Source organism: Trichechus manatus, unplaced genomic scaffold (genome assembly GCF_000243295.1).
Source record: "Trichechus manatus latirostris isolate Lorelei unplaced genomic scaffold, TriManLat1.0 scaffold00055, whole genome shotgun sequence".
Lineage (NCBI taxonomy): Eukaryota > Metazoa > Chordata > Mammalia > Sirenia > Trichechidae > Trichechus > Trichechus manatus.
The window spans coordinates 12,331,532-12,344,625 of NW_004443991.1; the positions used below are offsets into that span (position 1 = coordinate 12,331,532).

Consider the following 13,094-nt stretch of genomic DNA (forward strand, 5'->3'; position numbering starts at 1 on the left):
GACAATTTTGGTGAGGGCTCAGAAGGAAGTAAGAAGAACTGTAACACTGGAGATGGCGCAGAAGGCGAGAAGCAGTGGAAGAGAAACAACAGAAGCAGAACCAGGAGACCAGCACAAGATGGCACAGGAGCTGACCCATGGAGCAAGAGAGCTGAATGCCTTCAGACAGGAGGCTTCCTGGTGGAGCAGAGTGCCTCCAGGCACTTATAGGTGGATCTAGGCTTGCCAACCCATAGAACAAGAGAATTGGCCTAGGCTTACCAGCAGAGTAGGGTGCTTCCAGGCACTTATCAGTAGAGCTGAAGAGCTTTGTATCACTTGCTCAAGTAGGGGAGAGGCCCGGCCAGCCCAGTCCAAGATGCCCAAGGGGCCAAGAGGCCAAGGAACCAGGAAACAGAAGTTGAAGAGAAAAGAAGCACAGGAAGCAGAGCTGCCTCAGTCTCAAAGGGTAAAGCCACCACCTCTGGGGTCTCAAAGGGTGGAACCATGGCCTGCTGGTCTCAAAGGGTGGAGCTACGGCCTCCTAGGTTTCAAAGAGTCAGATCTTCACCAACTCAGTTCCGGAGTGTGAGGCTGCCATTCACAAGTGCCACGGGGATGGAGCTGGATTCACTGCACAAAACTGAGGGTGCAAGGCTGCCATGCACAAGGAGCAGAAAAATGGGGACTGCCAGCACTGAGGGGGTAGGGTCACCACTCAGATGGACTAGGAGAATGGGGCTGCTCAAATCTGAGGGAGCTGAGTTGCTGGCCCAGTGGGCCTGGAAAGAAGACCTGAAGCCCAGAGCCTAGTGGCCTCCACCCAGAATATGGAGAGTGTGGCCAACACCCAGATTCTGGAGGGCAGAGCCATTGCCTAAATAGTCTCAGAGAACAGAGGATTATTTTTAAGTCTTGAGAGCTAATGTAATGTGTTCTGTTGGGTTTTGGACTTGCTTGATGCCTGTTATCTCTTCTTTCCCTCCAATTTCTCCTATTTGTAATGGAAATGTCTACCTTATGCCTGTTCCACCATTGTATTTTGGAAGCAAATAATTTTTATTCTAGATTTCACAGATGAAGAGAAATTTTGCCCCAGGATGGAATTTGAACTTTGAATTGATTTGAGACTTTTGGGATGATACGAATGGGTGAATGTGTTTTACATGTGGAGAGGATGTGAATTTTGGGGGGCTAAAGGGTGGAATGTTATCGACTGAATTGTGTTCTCCAAAAATGCATGTCAACTTGGCTAGGCCATGATTCCTAGTATTGTGTGGTTGTCGTCCATTTTGTGATCTGATGAAATTACCTAAGCGTTGTAAATTGTAACTTCTATGATGCTAATGAGGCAGGATTAGAGGCAGTTATGTTAACGAGACAGGACACATTCTGCAGGATTTAGGCTGTATCTTGAGTCAATCTCGTTCCAGATTTAAAAGAGAAAAGAGAGCAGAGAGGAGAGCATTAACACCAAGCAAGAAGAGCCAGGAGCAGAACGCGTCCTTTGGACCCAGGGTCCCTGTGCTGAGAAGCTCCTAGACTACGGAAAGATTAATGACAAGGACATTTCCCCAGAGCCAACAGAGAGAGAAAGCCTTCTTTCTCCTGGAGCTGGCTCCCTGAATTTGGACTTCTAGCCTCCTAAACTGTGAGAAATTGAATTTCTGTTTGCTAAAGCCATCTACTTGTGGTATTTCTGTTATAACAGCACTAGATATCTAAGACACCTCCTGAACTGTGAGAATAAATTTTGTCAGAGTCATCTGCTTGTGGTATTTCTGTCATAGCAGCACTAGATAACTAAGACAGCTACAATATATGTTGTTGTTAGATTCTGTCAAGTCAATTTTCAACTCATAGTGACCCCAGGTGACTGAGTAGAACTCCTTCATAAGGTTTTCTAGGCTGTAATCTTTACAGAAGCAGATTGTCAGGTGTTTCTCCCACTGAGCTGCTGGGTGGGTTCAAGTTACCAACTTTTTGGTTAGCAGCTAAGCATTTAACTGTTGTGCCACCTGGCTTCTTATGTATATGCATGTGTGTGTCTATATATATATAGATACATTTAGATATAGATACATAAGCATTGTTCAGAACAGCTGTATCAGAATAACCAAGGATGCTTATTAAAATGAAGATTCCTAGGCTTCAAATATTCTGATGCAGTAGGCCCAGGAATTAGCATTTTAAACTCTTGTCATACAACATACTTATGCACATTAACATTTGATAACTTCGGGTATTGAAACTCTGAGATGGAAATTGAGAATTGGAGAACTTTGCCAGGTGGCCCAAGATTGGACAAAAGGGACTCATGATGGCTGGAGCAAGGGTTGGCAGGAAAGAAGAAAGGTACCCAATCTCCCAGTGGGATAATGTATAGAAAGCACAGTGAATACTCCAAAAGTGAAATTCCCTCTCCTCCATTATGCCTCAAAGAAAACACAACCCACAGCTGAGCAGCCTAGGGGCTGTTCACTGTCCCCTCCTCAGATTGGGATATTTTGTTTTGTTCTCATGTAGTGAACTCACTTTGAGGACACTCCTGGATTCTCTACAGAGAGATGGACGTTTCCTCCTAATTTTAACTACTTACTGTTAAATTAGATTCACAAATCAATAAAAATTCAAATGTCAGTATAGAGGTTCGTGGGATTTTTCTTCTCACGTTACAAAACAGTTGCAGATCAAAACTCTAGAAGCCTCCATCACCACACTTCCTGTTTGTAACTGAAAAAAGTACACACAGAAGATTTTAAGAAATAGCAGAGAAAAAAAAAAAAAACAAAAAAACTGAGGCACAGATAGAGGCAAGTTTTACTGCCACTCCAAACTTCACAAAGCAACCTTACTTAGAAAAGAAAATTCTGTGGAAGCATGTTTAATCCATAAAGTTGCCTTATGATTACATAAGAATTTTTCTGAAAAAGAAGCATGTCAGGTAAGTGGCATTTTATATTCTTTTGTTCCATTCCTATACCTAAAAATTCACTTAATAACCTCAAAATCCGTAACAATAAGACACTTAAGATTTGAAAAGTAAACTAGTTAACACAATCAGTTTTAAAATGTGAGATAACCTTTAGTACAATTAGATGATATTTTGAAATCTATTAATGAGTATAAAACCCGTTGCCATCGAGTTGATTCTTTCTCTTAAAAGAAGGAAATTGGGACAGTGTTTAATAATATAAAGCTGATTGATGAATATAAAGTATTCATTGGTAATTATGCCATTTTTCAGTACATGTTATATTTATAGATTGTCATTGACCATGAATATTGCTCTTTAAAAATAGTTGTAAACTGGGGTAGGAATAACCTCACTCTAAATCATTAGATTTTAAACCCTGTATTATTTTCCCAGCAATTGATTTAATTGTCAACATCCAGAAACATGAAAATTTTGCAAAGGCCAGTGAAAATTCAAACGCTGTATGATGAATTGTGAGGGCTGGGTCCACATCAATTAGCTGGAGTGTCTGTTCCACATTGATGGCTCATTCCTGTTTTATTCTTTTATGTGATTTTTATTTCTTTAATAAGCTTCATTTTATTTTAAAAGAAAACATGCATATCCTGTAAAGTGGGAAAATTGTGAACTATATTAAAAAACTTACATATTTCTCACCACCTTAAAAAACCACGTTATGTTATATTTCCTTCCAATTTTATTTTTGTACATCATTCATGGTTTGCTCTTCTTAATTGGGATAATAATACACATAAAAGCTTATATTTGCTTATCTAACTAACATTATAACCATTTCTCTTTTTATGATAACTTCTGCCTAATCATTTTAATTGAATGCATAACATGATATCTATTGGATTAATTATAGTTGACTTAGTCATTTTTAATTGTTGGACATTTATATTGTACCCAGTTGTTCTTAATTCTTTAAATGACATATCAATAAACAACTCCATAACTTTTCCGATACTAAAAGTTATTTCTCAGGAAAGATTCCTATAATCAGAATTACTGAATAATAGGTTATAAACATTTAAGTCTCGTTATTGCCAAATTGCTTTTCCAAGAGTGCTGCCAATTCACCCTCATTTGATCAGTGTTTCTCCTTAACAGGCTGGTCTCATTAAAAAAATCTTTACTAATTTGATAAGCATAGTATGTTAACCCATTGTTTAATATGCATTGCTTTGATTATAATGAGGGTGAACATTTTTGCCTGGGTTTTTAAACTGTTTATAATTATATCATCTGTGAATTGTCTGATCACATATTTTGCTTAATTATTTTATTATAGTACTTTTACGATTAATATGTACAAGCCATTTAGAGAGTAAAGATATACTTTCTAAGAATTTGCTTCCCAGTGTTTCTTGCAAGATTTTAAAATCAGTTGATTGGGAAAATCACATAGGCTACATAAGTTGATGTATGATTTTCACACCGCTCCACATATTTTCCGGTTCTAGCAAAGAACAAAAGCAATTGTTGCAGTTTTGTTAGTGCCGTGCGTGAAATAGACAAAGCAGTACCATGAACAACTGCCATGAGCTGGTGCTGATAGGGAACTCAGAAAGTGTTGCAAAGTTGAAGGAAGGCAGAGAATATGACATTCAAGTATTTCCAGGATTAATAAATAAATTCTAAAGTTAGGAGGGATGTGATGACATTTCCTCACAGAATTCCTTAGCTTAGATGGCCTCTGCAAGTGCAACGCAGGAACTCCTCCACTGGCAGCTGAGACTTTCTACAATTCCACCAAGGAGATAAGAACAGAGAGTAATTGACATTAAAGCCTCATAGTGATTAAAAGCCAAAAAACTTAATGCAAAAGAAAAATAGAACCAGACGATAGTAGTTTTTTATATTTAGAAAAGTGAAGCAAAAAAGGCAATAAATAATGTTTGAACACAAAGAAAAAAATAAAATTAATTGTAGTAAAGTAAAACAAAATATGGAAAAAAGTCCCAAACCTTTCCTTTCCCTTTCTTCCTACCTATATGCTTTGTAGTCACGGCACCATCAGTAAATGTGCCAGTATCATAATTCCCACCGTGCTTCTGCAATCAAGTAAAATCAATACTAGTTGAATCAAATGATGAAAACAATCCTTTGAGCTACCATTAATTTAGTGAGAACAATGATTCAGCATTAGTTACACACTGTTGCCTAAAAAAATACCTTCATTGTCTGCTCTGTTTCGTCTTCCTCTGAGCCTCAATCACCATTTTGAGAACAACCATAGTCTTTCTTTTAGAGACTCGTAATAGGTAGGACTAACTCGTGAATCATCTTTTACACTCAAATGCTCTTTAAATTAAAGGTGGGTCAAAGGGCCAATGTATCATCATTTAATTTAGATAATATTTGGCAATGATTTTAAGAAAAGTCAATCCAGGAAAGATTGCAGTTTAAAGGTGGCAATTCTGTGAAATAAATATCCACAAATTGCTAGTTAATAATACATATCATTGTTGAGCACTTTTCTAAGCACTTTTGGTTTTATTTAAATCTCTCAACATTCCTAGATTTAAAGAAGGAGAGGAAAAAAATAACTTTTCTTCTCAAAACATTATAAGAAACATAATAAAAACCAAACATGTTGTCATAGAGTTGATTCCAACTCACTGCAACTCTATAGGACAGCGTAGAACTTCCCCATAGCGTTTCCAAGCAGCAGCTGGTGGATTCGAACTGCCAACCTTTTGGTTAGTAGCTGTAGCTCCTAACCACTACGCCACCAGGATTTACAATATAAACTAAACGAGCCAAATACAGTTAAAGAGAGGTGCATGTACAGCATGGATTTTGACAGCACTTCAATCCCGATAGGGTTTCTGCAGTTTAGCAATCCCAATTAAAGTTCAATTCTAAAAGCGACAAGGAGTCTAGCACTGGAGGAATCAACACTGTCTTAAAAACCTACCTTCCACCTCACTACCATCCCTATGCTTTCCTCAATTAAATTCCATGAACATTTTGAGAGGAGTCATGAAAGAGGGGGCCTTGATGTCATAGAGATGAGGGTTTGAATTCCAGTTTTACAATTAGCTTAGGGAGATTCAGTGGTTTGCAGAAATTCATGCAGCGAGTAAGCGACTGCTCTCATTCCATTTCTTCACACTGTTTAAAAACAGTCAGTACAAATCCTCTTATTGCTTTTGACCCCCACAGCCCATCCCCATTACAGCTCCCTCCCCAATGCACACCATTTATTCTCAAATAACCCTCCATTCATAAGGCACTCATTTAAAGTTGGTGGCCTTCAGATGTTTCATTAAAAACACTACTTTATTTACTTGAACCTGGGACTGGATTTGAGAGACACTTTCAGTGCTAATGGAGTCCCTGCATGGCATAAAGGTTAAGTGCTTACTATTAGTTGAAAGGTTGGTGGTTCAAAACCACCCAGAGGAGCCTTGGAAGATAGGCCTGGCAATCTGCTTCTGAAATGTCACAGCCTTGAAAATCCTATGGAGTGCAGTTCTACTCTGCACACTTGGGGTTGCCATGCATCAGAATCAACTCAGTGGCAACTAACAACAACAACATTCTAGGGCTAATACCTATGAATCCAATGCCTTTTAATGATGGGGATGATGCGGCAGGATAGTGGTGGTGGTGGTGGTTGTGGTGGTGGAGACTGTGGGGTAAGTGATAATGTGCCACATTCACAGAATCATCAAGAATGTGGTTGGTTCAGCACCAAACCATCACTACAGTAAAACAACAACAACAAAATTATTAGTAAAACTATTATTATTAGGTGCCACTGAGTCTGTTCTGACTCATACCAACCCTTTGCACAGCAGAAGGAAACACTGCCCAGTCCTGCACCATCCTCACAATCACTGCCATGTTTGAGACCATTGTTGCAGCCATTGTGTCAGTCCATCTCGTTGAAGGTCTTCCTCTTTTTCACTGACCCTCTACTTTACCAAGCATGATGTCCTTCTCCAGGGACTGGTTCTTCCTGATAACATGTCCAAAGTATGTGAGATGAAGTCTCACCACCCTCGCTTCTAAGCAGCATTCTGTCCGTACTTCTTCCAAGGCATATTTGTTTATTCTTCTGGCAGTTCATGGTATATACAGTATTCTTCACCAACACCATAATTCAAATGCATAGATTCTATTTTGGTCTTCCTTATTTATTGTCCAGCTTTCACATGTGTATGAGGTGACTGCAAACATCATCACTTGAGTCAGGTGCACCTTAGTCCTCAAAGTGACATCTTTGCTTTTTAACACTTAAAAGAAGTCTTTTGCAGCAGATTTACCCAATGCAATAGGTCATTTGATTTCTTGAGTAGAATTATGGACATCTTAATATTGGTACTTTTCTTTGAACTTTCTGGGGTGTCTAAAGTAAACATACACATTTTTATGGGAAGTTCCTGGAATGCAAAGAAGAGATGGCCACTTCTCTGCAAGAGTTTACAAGCCAAGGGAAGCCATCAAGAAGAGCCGTATACTATGTACTGTAAAATCATACACTTATCTCAGTTAAAGACCCCCGAAGGAGAATCAATTATGGCATGTATTTATTGACTTTCTATAGTTAATTGTTTAAATAAAGGCTTCTTCTTATCAATCAGACCTACCAGCAGTAAGGCAATATATTTACCTAGCTTGGTTTTCTTCCATAGCACAAACAACTGTTAATTACATATACCCAAAACCAACCCACTGCCTTCAAGTTAATTCTGACTCATAGCGACCCTATAGGATAGAGTGGAACTGCCCCATAGGGTTTCCAAGGAGCAGCTGGTGGATTTAAACTGCCGACATTTTGGTTAACAGCCATAGGTCTTAACCACTGGGCCACCAGGGCTCCAATTACATATGCCAAACCAAAACTACACCTGTTGCCGTCGAGTCATAGTGACACTAAAGGACAGAGTAGAACTGCCCTATAGAGTTTCCAAGGAGCACCTGGTGGATTTGAACTGCTGACTTTTTAGTTAGCAGCTGCAGCACTTAACCACTACGCCACCAGGGTTTGCATTACATATATAGTTCCTGCTAATTACTGTTGGCTTTAAGAGAGTCAGAGGTCTTATAATTAAACCCACTATTGTAAGCCTCTGGCAGTTCAAAGATAGATTGTTGTTGTTGCTAAGTGTCGTTGAGTCGATCCTGACTCATAGAAACCCTATGTACAACAGAACAAAACACTGCTTGGTCCTGTGCCATCCTCACAATCTATGCTTGAGCCCATTGTTGCAGCCACTGTGTCAATCCATCTCGTTGAGGGTCTTCCTCTTTTTCACTGACCCTCCACTTTACCAATCATGATGTCCTTCTCCAGGGACTGATCCCTCCTGATAACATGTCCAAAGTATGTGAAACGTAATCTTGCCATCCTTGCTTCTAAGGAGCATTCTGATTATACGTCTTCCAAGACATATTTGTTCATTCTTCTGGCAGTCCATGGTATACTCAATATTCATCGCCAACACTACAATTCAAAGGAGTCAACTCTTCTTCAGTTTTCCTTATTCATCATCCAGCTTTCACATATATATGATGCAATTGAAAACACCATGGCTTGGGGCAGGTCCACCTTAGTCTTCAAGGCTACATCTTCGCTTTTCAACACTTTAACGAGGTCTTTTGTAGCAGATTTACCTGATGCAACACATCTTTTGATTTCTTGACTGCTGTTTCCACGGGTGTTGATTGTGCATCCAAGTAAAATGAAACTTAAATCATGATTTTCTTAGCTGCTGTTGCCTCACTAATCACTTCTCAAGGACTTCGGCTTTTAACAATGCAAATAGCTAAATTCAAACTGTGTAGGAGTTCTTAAAATTGATAAAAGCTATATAAATGAAGTAATTACAGTTCATACATAATAATACCAAAGATTGCACTTGTTGGACAAGAATTTTTAAGAACTTTGTGCATCCAATATTGTACGAGATATTGAGTAGACACCCATACTGGTGAAGAACAACTGGGTAAGAAGTATGAAGTGTGTGTGTGTGTCCGTGTGAACATTTATGTATATCTGCCATTCAGGTTGAAAATTTCCAACATTTAGCTACTCAATATCTACTCTTTTATGTGTCTGTGTTTGGTTTTGTTTTCAAAATAGTGGCATTTATTGCTGGCAATCAAAAAGGTGTGAAAGATATAAAGCTTCTAAATGAAAATCTCCCCATTTAAAGCTCAGATCACATTACAAAAGGGGGAAAAAAATCTTGGAAAACACATTAGGAAGATAAGAATAGTACACTCCTAAAACTACAAGAAAACTAGAGACTAGTTTCAACAGCTTCATACACAATAGAATTTAGCCTGTGTTTTAAAAGGCATTCAACTGGTTATGTGAAATACATTTTGTTTTATAGTAAATGACAAAACCCAGCCCTAAAGGAATGCACAGTATGGTGCAAGTTCTTCCCTTCATATTGCTGACATATTTTTTTATGAAAACTTTTAGGACTTTCCCTAAAGACTTGAGTGTAAATTGTGAGCTTATAATATTGATTTGGTTGTTTCTGTGCAGTTTAGAGCAAAATTGTCTTCTTGCAGCAATTAATGGACTAATGCAATTATTTTAACGTTCACTTTAACTCTAAAGGAGAAAGGGGAGTTTCTATTTGCAATGTAATTTTGTGCCAATGGTAAGGATAAGATTCAGTGTAATTATTTTAATAAAAATTAGAATCTTCTGTTCACTTTCTTGAAGTATGACTTTTATACTATACTATATTTTATTCATACTATAACTACTTAGTGAGTGTATACCAAATACTAGATACTATGTGAAATAGAAAAACAAAAAACACTAACTAGGAAGGAGATTGATTTTATTTGTTCTCCCAAAGGTGCATTTAAACCCATTGACCCATTGCTGCTGAGTCGATTCCGACTCTTAGCGACCTTATAGGACAGAGTAGAACTGCCCTGTACAGTTTCCAAGGAGTGGCTGGTGGATTCAAACTGATGACCTTTTGGTTAGCAGCCACATGCTTAACCACTGCATCACCAGGGCCTCAGGGTGCATTTAGTTAGTAAAAATGAACATTTAAGTACTCAAGATAAAAGTAGAAAAACGAAGAGAGGGAAAGAACACCCTCCTTGTACACTTCTCAAAATTATTCTGTGGTCTGTCAGGAGATTGTTTCTACTCACTGTGACTCCACCCTGGTTTCACACAAGCATTTGTTTCTTGGGATGGAGGTTGGGCTCACACAGATTAGCTGAACTAGTATTTTCCAAATTCGTTTTTTCAGAGATTTTACTGACACTTATCAAACCCCCAAAAACTAATTTTTAAACAAGAAAATTAATTTTTACTTTTACAGTGGTGGGGACCCTCATAAAGCTAATCAGATAGCTAGCTGTTGGCACCAACTTCCTTGTAACTAGTTTCCTGGGAAACGAATTAATAATCAGCAGACTTCTTGGTAAATATAGATTCAGGGCAGAGAGAATTAGGTTGTTGTTGATAAACACTTTCACAAAAGCTGTAGAGGCCTAATGAGTTACTCTTCTTCCCACAGGGATCTATTTCCAAGCTGCTGTGAAGGAGGCCTTGTATCCTTAATAGTGCTGGAGACAAATGTAACAGCATCTTCAACTTGTCTTTTCCTTGGTTATGGATGTGTCTGGACCTTATGTTTGATCAGAATCCTTCTATTGGCCCTTGCCATTACATTACTCTTCTTCATTCCAGTCATCATTCATCTATTAAGAGTAGGAGTATTACGAAGTAGCAGTTATAATAATAATAAGAGCAGCTAACACATACTGAGCCTTTACTACATGAGAGACACTGTTCTAAGAACCTCATTACATGTCTAAACTCGCTTAATCCCTATAATATCTCTATAGTATAGGTGCTATTATTACATGGAGTCCCAAGGTGGTACAAATAGGTAGGGTGCTGAGCTGATAACCAAAAGGTAGGAGGTTTAAATCCACCTAGGAGCACCTTGGAAGAAAGGCCTGGCAATCTACTTCCAAAAAATCAGCCATTAAAAACTCTATGGAGCACCAAACTTCTAGGCTGAGAGAGCTATGGGGACCATGGTCTCGAGGGAACATCTAGCTCAACTGGTGTAACATAGTTTATAAAGAAAATGTTCTATATTCTACCTTGGTGAGTAGTGTCTGGGGCCTCAAAAGCCTGTGAGTGACCATCTAAGATACTCCACTGGTCTCACCCCTTTGGGAGCAAGAGACAATGAAGAAAACAAGTTACAAAGGAAAGATTAGTCCAAGGACTAATGGACGACAGCTACCATGGCCTCCGCCACACTGAGTCCAGTACAACTAGATGGTGCCTGGCTACCACCACTGACTGCTCTGTCAGGGATCACAACAGAGGGTCCCGGACAGAGCTGGAGAAAAATACAGAACAAAATTCTAGCTCACAAAAAAAAGACCAGAGTTACTGGCCTGACAGAGACTGGAGAAACCCCGAGTCTGGCCCCTGGACACCCTTTTAGCTCAGTAATGAAGTCATTCCTGAGGTTCACCTTTCAGCCAAAGATTAGACAGCCCCATAAGACAAAATGAGCCTAAAAGGGCACAACAACCCAGGGACAAGGACCAAAAGGCAGGAGAGGGCAGGAAAGCTGGTAATAGGGAGCCCAAAGTAGAGAAGGGAGAGTGTTGACGTGTTGTTAACCATTGTCATAGAACAATATGTGTACTAACTGTTTGATGAGAAACTAGTTTGTTCTGTAAACCTTCATCTAAAGTACAATTTAAAAAAAAAAAAGAAAAAATAAATACTCTATGGAGCCCCGACGCACATGGGGTCAACCATGTGTCAGAATCATCTCGGTAGCAAGCTTTTTTTTTTTTTCAATTGCCGCTTCCTTTTCACGTGTGAAGAAATTGAGACGTGAAGACAGAGAGGAATAGGAATCTGTTTCCATCCTTCTGGAAGTTCACAGTGGAGAAGAGAGATTTGTACATAAATGATCACCTCAATATCTGGGGTCTTGTAGAGGGATATATAAGATGTCAGGAGGGCAGACAGCATTCAGGAAAGGCTTCAAAGAGAAAGTAGGCTTAAAAAATAACTAAAATTTGCCAGATGGCCAAGGGAAAAAGGTGTCTGAAGCAAATATACAGGGACATGAAGACATGAGATAGTGAGGGTGGTATTTACTGAAAACTGCAAGTGGTTCAGGATGATTGGAGATGGGGATATGATTGGATGGGTAGAGGAGGTAAGTCCCAAAAGATAGGCAGAGAATCTAAAATAACTTTCTGTAGAAATCATTTCTGTGAGGACATCAAACTGTATGTCTTTTATGTTAACCCCAGAGGTAGGAACAGGTACCTTCTCCTGAAGGACCTATGTCACTGGCCACAGAGAGAAGAAAAAGGGGCAACTTCCTCCAGGAACCCAAGGTGAGGGGAGCACATGGAAAGAGCTTATTGAAGGACAGTAGCTGGACCAGGAGTGGTGGCTGATATGGTATGCGTCAACCTAAAGAACCATAAATACAAAGGTCAGGGCCAATCAAACTAATAGGAACAGAAGCCAGATTGAACTGAGAAGGAACTGGTTAGTGTTATACTTAAAAACCTTGGCCATCAAGATATCTGAATATTATAAGATGTGTATACCCTTTGACCCAACAATTCATCTTCAAGGTTTTTTTTTTTACCTTAAAAAAAAAAAAAGAATTAAGAATGTGTGTACAGTTTTAACTGAAAAGATGTTCATCACAATGTCTGTGATGAAAGATTAGGGGAAAAATGTCTAATCATAAAGGATTGTTTAAATAAATTATATAGGCACCTGGGTAGCACAAATGGTTTCTGCTCGACTGCGAACCTAAAGGTTGGTGGTTTGAACTCACCCATTGTTGCTGTGAAAGAAAGGCCTGCTGATCTGCTTCCATAAATATTACATCTAAGAAAACCCTATGGAGCAATTCTACTCTGTAACACATGGGGTGGCCATTAGTTGGAATCCACTCAACAGCAACAGGGTTTTTTTGGTTTAAATAAATTATGGAAAATCCATACAATGCAATATAGGGCAGCCAAACATGATGGAAGCCTATTCTGTGGACAGGAAAAGATGTGCACTAGAAAGTTATTAGTGAAAAAGTAGATACTTGCATAGTCGGTATAATTTATTCCTATGCCTCTGTCCTTGAAATTT

At 39.0% G+C, this 13,094-nt stretch overlaps 1 protein-coding gene across 1 annotated transcript in view; it reads left to right on the forward strand.

Annotated features, from left to right (window-relative positions):
* Positions 1-2,775: 2,775 nt before the first annotated feature.
* The window catches only part of LOC101353403 (T-cell receptor-associated transmembrane adapter 1), a 49,242-nt gene continuing 38,923 nt past the window's right edge, over positions 2,776-13,094 (forward strand). Inside the window, exon 1 of the mRNA XM_023732909.1 lies at positions 2,776-2,923. Within this exon, the coding sequence (XP_023588677.1) occupies positions 2,917-2,923 (7 nt within the window). The 5' untranslated portion in view covers positions 2,776-2,916. The remainder of the gene's footprint in view (positions 2,924-13,094) is intronic.